We start from the raw sequence: 18,537 nt of genomic DNA, 5'->3' as shown, positions 1-18,537 counted from the left end.
TATTCATCAGTGCGATATGTATGTCTGTACTGAAATGTGGGTGGAGAGTGTTTGCAGATGATTTGTGAAAAACATCTTCATAGTCTGCTATTTCTGCAGGAATTGATGTGGGTGCAGGGTTTTCTGTTTCTGTTTGAAGCCATATCAGAAGGGGTGTGAGATCGGTGTCATCTGATTGATATAGATTGATTTCCATTTGTTGCTCCCATTGTGTACAGGAGGTGATTTGTCCGGTTTGCCAGATGCTTGGGTTAACTTGTCATAATCAGAGCCATTTTAATATCATTGATGTTGACATCTGTAGTGGTCTGAAATAATGGGTGTGTAGTTTTCCCATTGGGTCGAGGAGGTCGAGTTCGTATATATATGAGTATGATTTGTAGGAGTTATTGTTAAGGTTGAGTAGTTTAACTTCAGTACAGAGTATCTTTTTCACATTCAAAGCTTCCACTGCTCTAAGTGCCAGAATGTTGAATACAGCTCCGGAGTCGATCATTGCTGAGATGTTGATTGTTGATATGAGATGTTTCAGATTATTGAAAGCTATTGAATTCTGTGGTGCTGATATGATGTAGTATATGATGTGCTCAGATAATCTGTAGTTATTTATTTTCTGTGCAAAAGAGTCTTTCTTTTGAAGCTTTGTTGAGTACATCATTGCTTCTATTGACATGCTGATGAGTTTTTCTGTTTGAAAGCTGGTGAGAGTGATCTTGATGAGATGTTTATGATGATAGATGTTGATAAGAGAATTCTAAATCTTGTTATTGCAATCTGAGAGCTGAGAAAGTTTGATCTCAAAGCTAAGTATTCTACTCTGAAGAAACAAATATTTTATCAGTGTCTCTTTTTACCACATCAGATGTAGAGGCTGTCCCTCTGTTATTGAAAGAATTCAGCATTTAATATGTTTGAATTTTTACCAGCTCCTCTTACTTAGCACTCTGAGGATCATAATCAGTTCCATTCTCAATCATTGAATCAGATACATTTGATATCTTGTTTAATAAATTGATACATCATTATTATATAGCTCTCCGCCTATAGTGTCATCTGTTTCCATTCAGTGAAAGTGGCTGATCACATGTTGAAATAGACTTGATTGATTTGTGTCAATATAGATTGGGTCAGTTTTGCTCAATAGATAATGTATATGATGACATCATTCCACTTCATGTTTGCAGCAATTGTCTCAAATTAAATGATAAATTTAATTGCTTTCTGATATGATTTCATTTGAAGTTCCATCAGTTGTAATTCCGCTTGTAATTCTGGGTTGGTGGTTTGATAATTGTCTTGTAATCATACTTTGAGAATTTCTCATAAGGTGATGTGAACATCATGTGATATCTGTAGTCTCTGGATGCGTTGGTGTATGGGTTTATCAAGGTAGCTGACTGTATAGATGATTTTAAATACATTATTGATGATGAGTCTCTCCCATATGTTGTCTTCAATGTTCAATAGTCAGAATCTGATATCAGAATGACCATTAAATGCATCTGATTCTTTCAGCTTGGTTTTGACAACTGTGGCTGTTTCAGTGGTATTACTGTTTGTGAATGGGTTACCCCTTGCATTATTCTGAGCCTTTAGTGTGGTGATGCACGCTAGCAGGTATCGGTTCTCTGTTTCCAAGGTGGTTTCATTCATGTTGATATGTTCAGCCAGGGTGGCATTTTCCTGTATGAGGTTTTGGACTTGCTCGATGAGGTTTTCCATAGCTTGAGACTGGTTCCTCGTGGTCATGTCGCTCCGTGTCATAGAGAAAAAAAAAAAAATTTTGGGTCCTTGTTGCTTTCCGGCCGGTATGTTTTCGAGAAGGATTAGAGTGTTAGTGTGTGAAGTATTATATCAGGGAGAAAGCTCTGGGAGATGGCTGGCTACAAGTACTGTATGGCATTGATGGCTATTCTAATCCTTGAGGAAGGGAAAGGAGGTTGTTGGCCACTGAGTGGCGATATTGCTATTTACAGGATGAGCATCATCATGTGACCCCCGATCACGTAAAGTCCTTCCAGCTACCGCACTAGTTAATTCGTATAAGAAGGGCTGCAAAGCTTAAAAGCTTTGAACAGCTCAAGCAACCTTTGAATCACATTTGATAGCATGTTTAAACCGAAGGGAGCATACACTCCTGAGGGCGTGATAATTCCGCCTACGACGTGAATTGTAGTTATCATGCCAGCGTGGTCATCTCTACACTGTAGAGCTCGATCGTACGAATGAGCGGTGAAGTCGGAATGCTTCCGATTGCAACATCAGTAGCAGATAACTCACCACTATATGTGAGGTGAGCCGAGGGCATAGGAAGGCGGTGTAGAGGTGGACAATGGTTCAAAAAACCACCCTACTCATAAGCCTAAGAAGGAGTCAGCCAGTCATACAATCAAGAAGATACCAACAAGAAATCACTTACAAACAGTATTTTTAAGATATAGAGAAAAGCATACGACTGATGATAACCATCATGGATATCTTCAACCAACACCCATCCCTTGTACCCGAACTGAATGAAATGCAACTGGTTCCTGAAGGCTTACAAGAAGCAGTATGTAGAGTGGCAGCTCTTGCACCTGAGAATGACAAACTTCTCATCCGCAACACCTTGTTGAAGAAGATATTGACAATGTGTAACCTTTATCAAACAGAGCTTGAAGTGCAGAAGAAATGTCAACATGTGAAAGCTGCTCAGCAATAAATAGTGAATGCTGTGAACTTTGCAGATAGTTTAGCAAATGTTAAAAACAAGTAAGACACTTAAGTGGCTAATCTGTGCTGAGAACTGGAGTGCATACATTTCAAAACTGAACATTCAGCAACACTTGAGATCTCATTGCATAGCTTAACCAACTCTCCAAATATCAATACCCATCTAACGACCCTGATCCAGCGTACGCAGCACGGACGGTGTTCCTTGAGAATACACTATTAATCACAGAATATATCAAACCAGGAGATCTATCTAACCCACCACACTTTGATGATGAGTGTAAGAACGACACTGCTCTTAACTGATTGAATCAGATGCATTCACACTACTGTATGGAATGTGAGCTCACAGAACAGCAACTCACTGAATTACAATAGATCTTGTGTGCAGCATTTATTTTCAGAGAAAAAGCTAGATCCCTCTGAATGATAGCTGAGAAGTTGAATGTGGAAGTATTTGACAAATATGAGTTATCATGAAAATGAGATGATTTTGCAAGATGGATCCTGCATAACTTTGAGAAATTAGATGTCAAAGACAAATGTTATGAATGCTTTGTATTATTATTATTATTCTTCCATTATAGATGTATGCAGTCAGTGACTATGACATCTACCTGAAATACTCTAGGATTTTTCAACTTAAGAATAAGCTAATATACAAAGTCAATTTAATATATGCAATAGCAGAATTCTAGCCCAGAATTAAACAACTATTCAAACTATTTAATTTAAGAAAGAGTGTCAAAAGAATAACAACAGATCAATACATTTAATTTAAAACAAATGAAATAAAGAGTATAAAAAACAGCAGCTATTTAAAGAACAGAAAGCATTCACAAATCAAACTTTTCAAAATAAGTCAAAATCAAAAATAATCAAAATGAAATAAATTTCAAAGTAAAAATAACGAAATAAAAATAAAAATAAAAACAAAAATTAAAGCAAATACGTAGAAACAAAAGAAAAAAAAGAAAAACAAAAATTGAATTGATTATCAGATCAAGTTATTCAATTGAAATCTTGTAACAATATTTGATTTTTTCAAATATTTAATTAAGAATTCATTTTCAGTTTTTGTATTGAATAAAAGTTTTAAATTTAACTGTCTCAATTCAAACTTCTCTCTCAATCTCAATCTTAACTCTATATGCTTTGTACAAAGTAAAAGATGCTCCGGATTTTCAATCTGAATATAAGTCACTTAAATCATTTCTAATCTTTGTTAAATATGATTTAAAATAACCATGTCCAAGCTTTAGCTGCATTATTGTAGCAAAAAGTTTCTTTTTACATTTTATTGAGCAAACTTTTCATTTTGACTTAGTTTCAAACCTGGAATAATGTACACTCTTTTTTTGTAAAAACCAGATATCTTGCCATTTTTGCAAACATAATTCTCTTATTTTTCTCTTAATAAAAGCTCATGTTACAATTTTTAAAAAACAGACTTCCAATTCAGTTGCTTTTTTTGCAGCTTCATCAGCCATTTCATTGCCATATATACCCATGTGAGCAGGCACCCAGTGAAGATGAATAGAATAATTGAATGAAATTTTTCTTTGAATGTTTTGAAAACTTTTCAAAATCAGCGCTAGCATTGACTGTCCACTTTTGATTTTATTACTTTGAAGTCTTTTAAACTCAGCTTGACTATCAGAGAATATTCAAATATGCTCAAATCTTTTCCATTATTCAATCTTCATCTCAACCAATTTGAAAGCTCTTGAAATTGCAAATAATTCAGCATTAAAAACTTCTGACTCTTTTCCAATTTGCCAAGAAACAAGAATATAGTTTTTATCATTTTCTAAATATGCTATTCCAGCTCCAAGATTATCTGTTTTCTCACACTTTGAATCATCAGTGTATATAAGAATTGCTTTATTTCTCATTTGTTTTAGAAGATTTAGATGTTGTTCAGTCTGAACTTCTTTTGAAAGTCGACTAATATTTAAATCAATAAGACTGACAAGATCTTTCTTCCAAGGAGAGAGATTTTCAAAGACCACTTTCTCCACATTTAAACTAGAGAAACTGTTTTTAATCATGGAGCAAATTCTAAATAACTGAGATGGTATCTTCTTTCTTTGCACAGATGTTGAATTATCAGATGAATTTATTTCATTCCAATCAAAATATGACTTCCAATTCAAATCTACTCCAATTGATTCACTTGGAAAAAAAACTTGAGACTTTTTTTTTTAATTGAATGATTGGGATATAACTTCATAATTCTGAAAACATAATTCATACAGATTTTATCAAATCGCACTTGTGATGGTAATAGAGAGGCTTCAATCTCCATGGCTTTAATTGAAGAGGTTTTAACTACCCCTAATATTTTTCTTAAAGCTGAATTTTGAAGCTTTTGAAACCTCTCTACAAAAACTCTTTTGATTTTTCCACCATACTTGAACTGCAAAGTCTGAAACAGAGGTTATACAAGCAATATGTAATTGTCTCATTGCTTGAAAAGACAAGCCTCTTTCAGTACTTGAAAGTCTTAAAAAAAATACTGTTTAAGATTCTTTCAGCACTTGCAACTTTGATCTGAACATGAGATTTAAATTTTAACTGAGAATCTAACCAGACACCAAGCCATCTAACTAAATTTTTTGGTTTAACTGAATGATTTAAAAGCTTAACTTCAGTATCTCTTTCTCTGAAATTTGGATAAAATTCAGTTTTATCCATATCAAAAATGATGTTTTTTGATTTTGCTTTTTCAATCATTTCAGTTGCTGCTTGCTCAATCAAATTGCAATTATTTACAATTGATTCTGAGCTTACAACTAGACCCAAATCATCCACATAGCTTGGAGTTCTCACCATAATTGCCATTTGTCTATCAATAAACAGAAACTTGATAAATATAGCAAATAAAATGGGTGAGACTGGGGAACCCTGAGGAACTCCTATCTCAATATCTGTTATATGTTGTCTCATTCCATCAAAAAGCAACTGAATAGTTCTTTTTGACATGAAATAGACAACGCACTTAATGAGAGACTTTGGCATTCTCAGTTCTATCAAAGTTTTAATCATTTAAGAAAGTGAAACACAATCAAATGCACCTTTTATATCAATAAACATTGCAGTTGTAATCATTTTTTCATTCTTTGCAAGTTGAATATCATGAACTACAGAGAAAACTGCATCAATTGCTGAGTTTTGCTTTCTACTTCCCATCTGATCATCATATAATAAATCAGTAGTAGTAGATAGAAAAGACAGTCTAGTTGCAATTATTTTTTCCAAAAATTTTCCCAGACAATTCAGCAGCGATATCGCTCTATAAGATTTAGGAATAGTTGGTTTTCTATTGGGTTTTGACAGAATAACTCCAACAGCATGCCTCCAGCACTTAGAATGATACCCATATTTCAAAAGATTTGAGAACAATTCAAAGAGCTCATCTTTTAGTACTGAATAAAGCTCTTGAATTATTAAATGATTTATACTATCAGCTCCTGCTGCTGTGACCTTTGAAGATGAAAAAATAGCTGTCTTTAATTCATCTTCAGTTAAGTCAGGCCATTCCCATTTCTTATCATGTTCATATTCATTATCTTCTTGAAAAGAATAAACCTCAGTTGAATTATTTGATGATGGAAACAATATTCTCGTAAAAGCTTGACATTTATCTTCAAATGAGCTAGCTATAATTTCCTCGTTCTGAAAATTATAAATTAATGTTGGTAGCTTAGACATTGTTTTTGACTTTGTATATCTGAAAGCTTTGAAAATCTCTTTTCCCCTGAGCATTTTCTAGAAAGTTATTCCAACAATCAGTTTTTGCTTTTTTAATTGTGGAGAAATAATCATTTCTAATATTCTTTAAATACTCAAATGAGGCAAGATCTTCTTTCCAATCTCTTTTAACTCTAGCTAAATGTCTTCTTTTATTTGAAATCTCATCATTCCACCAAGGCTTAGAGAATTCAGAGACTCTTTTCAATGGAATTTAACTTTTTACACTTGAAAAAATAATCTCAGTGATTAAGTTTGCTCTTTCTTCAAGCATTTTGTCTGTAAGATTTGTATCTGATTCCCAATAAAGAATTTCTTTATTCTCTAATTTCAACTTTTCAATCATTTTTTTCACTTCTGTCCACTGAGCTTTTTCAAAATTGTATTGATTTGAATATAATAGGTTTTGAACTGTTTGATTACTATCCAATTCCATATCAACTTGAATTATCTCATGTCCAGTGGCAGCACCATTTATTTCATTTGAGTCAACTACGTGGCTATTCCACGCAGCATGCACCTTAAGCTAGTTACGTATTATAACCCCTATAACCAACCGACCACCGCGTCCGTCCTCTCGGGCCGCTTTAACTAGTTCTGGCTCGTCCAGCTGGGGGTCCTAGTTAAGCGCCACCGCCCACTCTAGGCATCACCATAGCCTAGGGCTTCCGGTTGCTGATCTCAGCCCATTGCCCCCTTGGCCTTCCAACCAGCCGTCGTGGCCTTACCCCGTGTAAAGGACTAACTATAGGCTTACCCCACCCAATGTTTTACCCACTAATAGTGTTAGAGACCACTAGTAGGCCTTGGAGATAGGGCGCCTACCAGGGTGTCCTGTTTGGTTTGCTACTACCTCTCTGATGAGGCAACCAATCGGATGGTTTTTAAAATCATTCCCTGTTGTTGGGGTGGCCCCCTAAGTGCCGGGGGCCTTGGCAGGTGCTAGCATGTATAAGCACCCTATACTCGACCCTCTGTAATCATCGGATCTTGCTTAGCTTAGCACTAATGACAGGGGAGATGCTTGGCACTAATGAGAGCGGCTTCCGGCGGCCACCACCCTCATCACTGCCAAGCAGCATCCCTGTCAGCACTGCCTCACTAAGCTTGGCCCCTGGTCACGGGGGCCTTCATGGGTAAAAAGTGGCCCAAAATGGGACCTTGCCAGCGGCAAGATTCGAACCTACAGCACATCTAACAGTGCTACCTTGGGTAACAGTCTTACCAACTGCGCCACGCGGGCATGAATGCTTTGTAGAATGCAAGCAAGAAGAAGACCTTGCATCATACTACATTCATTTCAGCTTGCATTATCTTGCAATGAATCAAGAGCTCTTAACATTTTTCTGTCTACAAACCTCCATACACAGCTTGGAGACTGATCTATACACTGAGTGAAAGTGTCTTAACCCATGATCACAGATGATGGAGGAAACGTATGAAACATTATTCTCAAAAGAACAAGCAAGCAAGCTGTGAAAGCAAGCAGTGAAGATGTAAATGAATGCAAGAAGACTCACATCTATATTTATCACATCATCATCAAGACACTCAGATGCAATGGATATTGACTTCAATGCTATCATGAAGATCTTGAACCCTCTCAAAAAGAATTCGCCAGGGTGGGTAGTCTGATTTTGTGAACACAGAGCATGCTTTCACTGCAGTTGACAGAATCATAATGCAAGAGATTGTTGTAATCATTTGTAAAAGAAGAAGTCAAAAAATTAGAGGGATCAGTAGAACTGAAAACATTTACTGATTGATTATTAAAAATCTCTGAAATAGATAAGTTGCCTGCATTAGATAACCGTCTGAATTCTACAAGAGTTAAACAGAATGTAGATGAAGAGATGAATGTAGAAGAGAAAGCAGATAAACATCTGAATACTGTAGAATTGAATACATTAATGTATAAAGAATATCTGAAATGAAAAAGAAAAGTGGCAGTGAATGTGTTATTGAACACAGACACTTTGATGAAGTACATTGATGATCATATGTTAAAACAATTATCTGATATATGATGAGTGAAGAAATTTAAACAAGTAAAACTTCTGAATAATTAATATTTTATCTCATCTTTAAGGGTAAAGATGCTCTTACATTTTGAAAGATGGTCTTGCTGCATCTGAATGTGCATGCTTCTGAATGTAGAATACAATCTGATTTTGAGACTTGATTGATTTCAGAAGTAGGATCTCAGAATTCATTGATGCACATATCACATATAGTTGACAGATTGTAAGAATCAAATTCATATAATCTTACTCATAAATATGAGGTGCAGGTTCCACGCATCAAGGACAGAAGATTTGAATCTCATCACTCAACATTAAATGAAACAAACACTGTGTAAAACTTCAATTCAGAGCATTCTATATATCATAAAGAAATCTGAAGCAGAAGAACTGCTGCTCATGAAAGATTCAAAAAATAAAATTATTATGAAGATATTGTTTGAAAAGCATAAGAAAGTTTTTTGAATGAACCTTCTGTCTTCTCTGCTGTCTGAAAAAGAATTCATTCATGAGATTGATATGAGGGATGTGAAATCAATAAATTGTAATGTGTACTCTCTATCACAAACACACCTCAAGGAATTACAGTGGCAGATAAGGGAGTTGTTGAAGAGAGGCCTTATATAACCATTCTTCAGTGCATGAGGCTTCCCAGTTCTATTTGTTAAAAAGTCAAATGAAGAATGATATATGTGCATCAACTATCAGATGCTCAATAAACTCACCGTGAAGAATGGATATTCGCTACCACAAATCCAACAACAATTAGATATGGTAGAAAATGCCTGATACTTAACAAAGATTGATCTACTTGCAGAATACTAACAGATTCGCGTAGATGAACTGTCAGTGCTCAAAATAACATTTAACATATAATGGGGAAAGTTTGAATTTCTTGTAATATCTATAAGGCTTACAAACACCCCTGCAATCTTTCAAACAATAATGAATACAATCCTTGCAAAGCAGAACGGCTAATCGTGTTTTATATACTTTAATAATATTTTAATCTTTTCAAACTTATACAAAGAGCATCTACAAAATGTGGATCAGATGCTCACAACTCTGACAGAGCACAAGTGCTCTGCTTTGTTTTCCTCTCGTCTGCCCTTGTCTCTATCGGCTCAAATGCTTCTTCTTCCTTCTTTTCTTTGCTCTCTCTGTCATTCTCTGCTCTTTTCCTGTCACAACCTTCTTCAGTGCTCTCTCCTTCATTATTTATCTTGTCTGTCTTTCTTCTGATGTTAGAAGCACAGACAGCTTTCTGATCAACTGAGAGAGGTATCCCTCTCTGCTCACTATAAAGCCTTCCAGGCACGGCAGCGGCGGTCCCCTCAGGGAACCACACTATAGCCCCACCATGAATGGCCATACGTCGGGCCAGAAGTGGATGCGCAGCTCAGAAAAATCCTTTGCAATGAGCTGAGTCTTCTCAAGAGTTGCCACCTGGATTCTGTTTTCTCTCTCTGTGTATATAGAAATCTCTCCAGCGTAGCACGTCTCCATGCCCTTCGGGAGGCTTCTGAAACACGGGCGCTGCCCGTGTTTTCTCCGGGACGTTAAACCTATACATACATACATACATACAGTGATCATCACAATCTTCTTCCATTCCTCACCACCAAGATTCTGACACACTGACAAGTGAGATGGGCACAACATTTGAGTGAGTTAAATATAAAAATCTTGCATAAACAGGGCTCCAAAAACCCTACTGATGAGCTCTTGAGACAACTGAACTACAAACTGAATCCAGCTGAACTGATAAAACTTTATAATGAATTTTACTGATTCATACAACTCACAATCTACTATGAACAAACCTCTGTCATATTACATAACCACAGAGTAGCAGCTATAAACACTGCTAAAATACTTTCCATCAATGCAACAGAGGTCAATCAAGACCTAATTCAGCAAATCAAGCATACACTATCACAGAAGTTGAAGTCTCTCATATCAGACAATAACAGAAATCGCTTTAAGAATTGAATGATACAGAATAAACTCCTCTTTTATCAAAACAAAATATATGTTTCTGAAAATGCAACAATCAGAAATCAGATTTTTCTGAAGTTCCATAACTCATTCACTGCAGAACATTTCAATGCAAAAAAATTTATCAATTTATATAAAAATAGTTCTACTGACTGATGATGAGGAAGGATATCAACATATATACCAGCACATTCAAAGCCTGTCATAAAGTCAAACTCATCACACATCACACTTACAGGGAACTCACCCCCATCCCAGTATCAGATAGAAACTGACACATAATAACAATTGACTTCATCACAAATCTTCCACAGTCAAAATGTTCAGCCACAGATCAGATAGTTGACGCCATATCAGTATTCTGCTGCAAACAATTCAAAAAACCACACTATATCCCAACTGTAACTAATTTGCTACCATAAACATTTACACATATCTTTATAGCAAATATAGTACGACTACATGGGATTCCAGCAGCAATAATATCAGATAAAAACCACTTATTTACCTCTGACTTCTAGAGAATATTAATCAAAACCAACAAGTAAATCATCAACTCTCAACAGCTTACCACTCACAGACAGATGATCAGACAGAATGACAAAATAGAAAAATGAAGGTTTATTTATGATTATACACTGACTATCTACAAGATGATTGAGCAGATCTTTTACTCTGAGCAGAATTCATCTACAGTTCATTAATACACTTTGCTTTGAAAATATCCGCATTTCTCATGAACTTAGACTACAAACCCTTGCCACCTACAACCTCAAATATACCTATAGATGTTATAAATGAACCCTACACAGAACACACCGCAATTCTAACACAAGAGATACAAGACATAACACAATAAAAACTCATATACACTCAGAATCTGATGAAAAAGTATGCAAATGACAACTTTCAAGATTTTGAAGTGGGAGATCATGTATATTTGAGTATAATGAATCTCAAAACATGCAAATCAAATAAGAAGCTAAATCACAAGTTTTTAAAATCATTCAACATATATATAAAAATTGACATTCAGACATATCAGCTAGACCTTTCACTGAGCTATCAGATTCACAATGTATTTTATACCTCTCTTCTCAAACAACACAAAAAAAGGGACAATAACCCGCTACAGAACACCCACATACCATCAGATGAACAGATAACAGACAATGACTGAAAAATAAATGAAATTTTAGATTCCCACATCATAAAAGAAGCGCTCAAATACAGAGTCAGATGATGATACAAAAGACCTGAATTTGATGAATGAATGCGCCCAATCCAACTAATAAATGCAGACCTATTCATAGATCAATATCATCACTGCTACTCAGCACATCTCAGATCAACAGAGAGAGATCTATAGCAATCATCTATACAAACAGCCACAGACACACAATCAGAAATGCTATCACTCTTTCAAATCACAATTGAACAGCTGACAGAATACACAGACAGAAACCAACCTTGTCAATTTATCATAGACAACAACTTTTAGACAATCTTCAGAAGATGTTCAAATAAACAACAATGATAATGATAATGATCAGAATGAACACATCAATGATGAGACTATGAATTAATACAAATAACACTTTCAGATGATATATAAAAAAAAAAAAAAAAAAAAATTTATAAAAAAAGAAAGATATGTTTCACATCTATTACTGAGCATGTATTTTATATGTTACTGCTGTTTTCAAGCTTCTACTGCAACATCAAATCTGAACTGAGGCAGGGCTACCGCCAGCTGAGGGTTGGGGCAGGTGTTTTCGCCAGCAACACAAGCTAGGGCAGGCACATATTGATACCGCCAGCAAGACAAGAAGCGACAGTCAACAATGCTGCTATAAAGCAGGCCACAATGCCGCTATGAGGCAGGCCACCATGCTGCCAACCGACAAAAAAAGGGGAGGAGGGATGAAGGGGTAGAGTCAGAGTGAAAGGACTTCATGTAATTGGGGGTCACATGATGATGCTCATTTTGTAAATAGCAATATCGCCACTTAGTGGCCAACAACCTCCTTTCCCTTCCTCAAAGATTAGAATAGCCATCAATGCCATACAGTACTTGCAGCCAGCCATCTCCTAGAGCTTTCTCCCTGGTATAATACTTCGCACACTAACACTAGCGTACGCCATCCTTGATAATAGAGGGTGGCGTACGCCACGGAAAAATAATAAACCGAAATTACTACACAGTGAATGTGTCTGATTGAAATCTATCTCCTTATATTATTCTCAAGAGCAACAATATTTAAGAAAGCTGGTTTAATGAGCTCTCAAATGGCTGAAGACTTGATATTAATTTTAATGACTGAATTACAAATGAGATTGAGTTTCAATGGCTTATAAAATTGTTTATATCAATTGTGAGTATATGAAGAAGAAGCAATCATTTTTTATTTATTCTGAATGATCATGAAAGCTATTTTACATCTGAATTTGATTGATTTTATACAGAGAACAATATAATTCCTCTCTGTATATCACCTCATTTATAACATCTCTTGCAATCTTTTAATGTAAGTGTTTTTGCTGTTCTAAAGCATTCATATGAAGGTCTGATTGAACAGTAAATATGATTTGACTTTAATACTATACAGAAAGCAGATTTCTTAGGTGCATATTCTACAGTAAAGAAGAAAGCTTTGACATTTCAAATATTCAAAGTGGCTTTATTGCAACTGATATCAACTCATACAATTCTGATTGAGTTATTCAGAAGCTTAATATTCAGCTCTGTATATTTACATTTTCAGAAAGCTGATTCAGCAACTTCCAATCATTCTGAATTTTTCAAACATCTAAGAATTCCCATCAACTGCAACAGCAGGCAAGCAAAGTCAAATCTCTTCTTGAGCAAGACTGTATGAACCTCACTGAGGCATTTCAGAAAGGATTTGACCAGATTCTTAAGATCTGTGAATATGAGATGATTACTGCTTCAGTTATGAAGAAGCAATACCAGAATATATTTGCTTTAAATGAGAAGGAGAAGCAAAAATGTACAAGATCTAGAAGACTAATTCAACATGAAGAAGGTCTTACAAGAGAAGAAGCTCAAAATTTTATTTCTCCCTCTAATCCATCTGTTGAGAGTATAGCTATTCAGTCATACAAACCTGAAGCTCCTGCTTCACGACCACGATTACGAGCCCCACAGAGATGTAGTAACTGTGGCACTATTGGACATACAAGAATAAGATGTCCTAATCCTAGTATCGTATAGTTTTTAATAAATTTTCTTTTTATTGTTGTTAATAATTGCAATTAAAATTGAATACTCTCTATACAATAAATTTAGTGTCTCGCTCGGTTGGGAATTACGTTAACGTTATTGGGGGTGCTTATCTTATCGGCCCTACCCAAAAAAGCTTAGCGTATCTCATCCAACCCACATGCAATTCTATGTAGCGAGAAGAAGCCCAAAAAAAAACAACCCACACTCACATTGATATCAACCATATACACCCCCGTACCCTGTACTGCTGTTGAATGCTCCTCGCTGCACTCGAAGTCTTCTCATCGAGAACCCGCAACACAGACAAGAGCTCTTGCTACCATCAGCCGTTTTCAGGAGGCCATGGCGCCTTCAAAGTGGGGTATGTACCTAAATTTAGGAGAGAGGAGGGGAGGTTTGTCAAACATGGCAGGGCGCTATTTTATATTTCTTTCTATCTTAGATTTGTGTCTTCTAGCAAATGGCGGTCAAGGGATTCAAGTTGTTAATGCCATGCAGTTTAGTTCGCTTAGATATTGTATCAATATATGCAGGTTCTCGGAGCTAACGTATGAATGGTCTTTTTGACATAACCTACAGACGATGAAGAGGAGAGTACACCCCCCTCCTCCCCTCCTCTTGTTTCAACAACGACACAGAGACGCAAGTTCGATGACGAGGAGGATAGCGATGATGTATGGCGCCTCCTCCACATAGACCCCCGTTGCACCAACCATCCATCCATCCATTACCTGTTTTAATTCTTTGCTTCTTGGGGAAATGTGTAGGTAGTCGACGACTGGGAAGCCGCCGAAGACTCCGAAGTCGAGCGCGAAAAGGCAGCCAAAGCCGCCGCAGCGAAAGCAAAAGCCGAAGCCGAAGCGGCCGCGAACAAGAAATCAAAAACCCAACGGATACAAGAGCGCAAGGAGCAACGGCGGCACCAACAACTATCCAGCGAAGACGACGACGACGATGATGATGACGAAGACGAGGCCGCCGTGCGCGCACGTCTCCGGCGCACAGAGAAGGACGCAGACCTCTCCCACGCTCAGGACCTCATCGGCGACATCGACCTGAACCGCACCCGCTCCACCATTCCGAAAGCCGCCGTCGTCATCGGCGACAAATCCGACCCGACCAAATCTATAGACCTCTCCGCCATCCCCCTCTTCAAGCCGGGGACCAAGACGCAGTTCGCAGAGCTGACCAACGCGCTGATCCCGCTGCTGACAGCCCAGTCGAAGAAGCCGCAGTATGCCATGTGGGCTCAGGATTTCGCGAAGAAGCTCGTCAAGGAGTTGCCGAGCGGGGATATCAAGAAGATAGCGAGCGCGTTGACGGCCGTAGGGAATGAGAAGCTGAAGGAGGAGAAGGCGGCGGATAAAGGGGGGAAGAAGAGCAAGGCGGCCAAGACGAAGACGAGCGTTGTGGTTGGGAGGGATGTTGCGGGCGCGCGCGGCGCTGATCTCACGGCGTATGATGGTGATGATTTGGGTGATGATGACTTTATGTGATTTCTCTCTCCCCCTTCCCTCCTCTCCCTCCCGTTCCCCTCCTTTTTTTTTCTTCATTCAGGTCGTTTTCATATCTATATTCCGAGAGGTGATTGATGGATGATATTGTTTCCCTCTCACTTCTCCGCCCCTAGATTGCCTTTCAGTTCCCATTATGCCTCAAGTCGGTAGTAATTCCCTTCCCGCCCTCTTTTTCTTTTTTTCATTTGAAAATTTTTTTTCTTGTTTTATTTGCCTTTTCTTTTCTATCCGGTATTACACATTTTCTACAGGCCCAGACAACATCCTTCTCATTTTATTACAATTTTAGAGAACGTTTTACAAAATAAATCCCGCTTATCTACCCCCGCTGCCCCGTTTCAATGCTTCAGGGCCCCTTTCTTATTTGCTAATTTATACCTTTTCTACTCCCAAAAATGCTTCCTTCCCGTTCTTCAGAAATATCAATAATCAATAATCTTGTTATTCTCATCGTTGAAGTGTCCCCTTATTTTGCTTATTATCCCCTGCCTCCATACCAAGTCTAAATCCGAATCCAAAAACATAAAAGTAAAAATAAAAATAAAATAGAAAGTAAGTCTTGTTTGAGACTCGTTTTTTGAGATTTTTGGGCCGCCAATTGTAGGAAAAGAGAAGAAGGAGAACTTGGAAAGCAAAACACAATATAAAATAGATAGATATAACATGGATATATGCTTGGGACGAATTCTCCATATCCCAGACGGGCAGTTAGGGATGAGACAGCTACGGAAGACTGAATTGATCAAATAACTAGATTCTGTTTACTTGTGCATGAAAACTCCTATATAATTATACATAGGGATCTCGATCTATTGATGCTTGGAGGCCGATATATATATATATATATATGATAGTGTCTGAAGACCTTATACACTGGTTCCCGGACACATCAATATATATATCTTGAGAGGGAGAGAGAGGGGGGGAAATACTTTCACATATTCATCTACGTAATGCTGCCCAGTAAATAATGACCTCTGTCTCCAGCTAAACACGTACAGTACATATAGTATAAATACTAGTATATATACAGATTTTCAGACATACCAGTAATTATATAGAGATCTCTACGGTTTAGAGATGATGGAAGTGAGCCAAATTGCATTGTATGTACTGTACATTGTAACTTATCAACTTCGGTTTCATATTAAGTACTTGAATTTTCAATCTAAGATAGTTAACTCTGTAGAAGGAGATAGGTTGTTTCTCTCATTTACGCTAACTATCTAGTGGCAAACATGTAATTATATAGCAGACTTACAGTTAAATATAGAAGCGGGATAGTTGTCACCTCTTACTTTCATTTTTCTTTTCTCTGTCGCCAAAACAAACTTTCGTTTATGTTTACTAGTACTTAATGTGATGCACCCATGATGGTTGACATCTGGGACAAGGTAAATAATGAGGAGAGTCTTCAGTTTCTGATATCGATCCACAGGAGTGTCTGAGGAATCCCTCCGAGAGATGACCCTGAAACACCACCATCTGCTTGGGATTCGTTTCTATAACGAGCAACCAGTGCATAACTTGCAGATTTGATGAGCTATCATTATTCTACCTGACCTTCTGGATTTTCCTTGGAAGATGTTCAGTTTAGCTTTGTGGGAACGTTTCCACATCTCTCAAAATGGCTGTTGTAGATGATGCCCTACAACTTGCGGCCGACCAACAACGCTACGCTTCACCACTTCACTTCACTTCACTTCACTTCACTTCATCCCCTCTACATCTCGTCCTTGCTTCCACATCTGCCCTTTCTTTCTTCTCTGTGGAAACACAGATCAACAAGCAGAGTGTTTTGAGCTTTCAAGTACCTGTCTCATCAACGGCAAGATGTCTTCAGTTCCTGGCTCTAGAGGAAGAGCAGTAAACAGAAGCAGTGAAGATTGCTATGCTTCTCCCTTGTTGCCATCTCTCGAGTCCTCTTCACCTTCTCCAGGTCCCCCCCCCCCCCCCCCCTTCCCCTCCCAAAAGGCAGAAAAGGTCTTCCGGCTCCAGCTCAGATTCGGACGAATCGACAAACGGCATAAGGGTGGAAGATTTTCGCGTCGGAGGGCCATACCTCTGTGCCCCTCCAACCCTGAATTTCGCCCTATCTGAGCATCCAACCTTCAAGAAGTGGAAATCTGGACTTGAACAGGGCATAGTTGACTTGCTAAATCGCCACTCAATCCACCGGCAGACTCTGGATCTTGTAGATAGACGATCGGCAAGGTACGACGATGATGGAAAAACAGAAACAGTTATAGTTCCAGCAACCAGAGACATTCCAGATAGATCATGGCTGAATGCTTGCCTTGACATTCGCAACTTATTCCAACTGCACAATTTGCCAATCCTCAGTATTGAGATCACTGACCCACGAGCAAGTGTGGAAAGATACACCTTTCCTTTCCTGTCTTTGAGAATGACAAAATTTACTCCAAGTGGCGTGACTTATCTACATGTATTTGTGAACTTATTGGAATGGAAGGCTGGCTGGCTCTGGAGTGTTTTCGAAGAGGCACAAGTCCAGACCACCAAAACAATCCACCCACAATTGTTTTATCCGTCCCTCTGGATTCACCAAGAACATGGAAGGTAGAACGTGATCAGATTACTGCATTATTAGATGATGAGGGTCTTCAGGAGGTGGCTGTTGAAGTTGTACGAAGCTACATTTGGAAAACAACTGATATGGATGGACATCACAAGCATTGTCCTCCCGGATATTTAATGCTTGGTAGCAAAAAGCACAATTGGGGATGAGCATCAGCCCGCACGGCTCAGATTATAGTGGTTCTACATTTGATGGTTTCCTCCAGCTGTAGCATCCTAGTACTAAGCAGTGGAACACCTTTGGTTTAACATGCTACCATTGTGTTGACTCAGAGGAGGGGGGTAATGACTTCTCTAGATTGTCTAAAGGTGTGGGAATACCGACGAACCTACCCCTTTCTAATCCCCTCTTCACAAACATGCTTAATCATACACAAACCACCACTCCCCCCTCCATCCTCCCCCATGGAATGAGGTTGGACTCGGCGATGAGCTAACATATCAATAGATGTCAAAGAATGGAGGGAGACTGGCATGAGAGTTGACCAAGCAAAATCTGCCAATACTCTGATAGATCAGCCAGCGCTAAAGGATTATATGAAGAGAATGGAACTGATTAAGGAAGCAACAGAGAATTGGATGAAAATCCCCAGTACGAGAACGCATAGAAGCTGCTGTGTCAAACAATGAATTTAGTACTCCAACAGATGAAGCCCGGTATAAACGCTTCCAGGACAATATAAATCAGCTT

General features: G+C 38.0%; 3 protein-coding genes and 1 pseudogene across 4 annotated transcripts; 2 read left to right on the top strand and 2 right to left on the bottom strand.

Moving 5' to 3' along the window:
• Window positions 1-2,470: 2,470 nt before the first annotated feature.
• On the top strand, window positions 2,471-2,701 carry HCAG_04177 (predicted protein; the record flags this gene model as incomplete). Its single annotated transcript, XM_001540287.1, has 1 exon — window positions 2,471-2,701. One exon carries the CDS (start codon window positions 2,471-2,473, stop codon window positions 2,699-2,701), a length of 231 nt encoding a protein of 76 aa, XP_001540337.1.
• Window positions 2,702-7,627: 4,926 nt separating this feature from the next.
• On the bottom strand, window positions 7,628-7,708 carry HCAG_09358 (annotated as a pseudogene). Its single transcript has one exon. The product of its transcript is annotated as a tRNA-OTHER (tRNA).
• A 1,360-nt stretch (window positions 7,709-9,068) lies between these two features.
• On the bottom strand, window positions 9,069-10,318 carry HCAG_04176 (predicted protein; the record flags this gene model as incomplete). The annotated part of the gene is made up of 5 exons (XM_001540286.1): window positions 9,069-9,143; window positions 9,212-9,230; window positions 9,548-9,713; window positions 10,070-10,115; window positions 10,310-10,318. 5 exons carry the CDS (start codon window positions 10,316-10,318, stop codon window positions 9,069-9,071), a joined length of 315 nt encoding a protein of 104 aa, XP_001540336.1.
• A 3,755-nt stretch (window positions 10,319-14,073) lies between these two features.
• On the top strand, window positions 14,074-15,227 carry HCAG_04175 (predicted protein; the record flags this gene model as incomplete). The annotated part of the gene is made up of 3 exons (XM_001540285.1): window positions 14,074-14,092; window positions 14,311-14,405; window positions 14,499-15,227. 3 exons carry the CDS (start codon window positions 14,074-14,076, stop codon window positions 15,225-15,227), a joined length of 843 nt encoding a protein of 280 aa, XP_001540335.1.
• Between the last annotated feature and the right edge of the window lie 3,310 nt (window positions 15,228-18,537).

This window comes from Histoplasma capsulatum, genomic scaffold (assembly GCF_000149585.1).
Source record: "Histoplasma capsulatum NAm1 scaffold_4 genomic scaffold, whole genome shotgun sequence".
Taxonomy (NCBI): domain Eukaryota; kingdom Fungi; phylum Ascomycota; class Eurotiomycetes; order Onygenales; family Ajellomycetaceae; genus Histoplasma; species Histoplasma mississippiense.
Note: the sequence above shows the minus strand (reverse complement) of the source record. Positions and strands in the feature narration are given on the sequence as shown.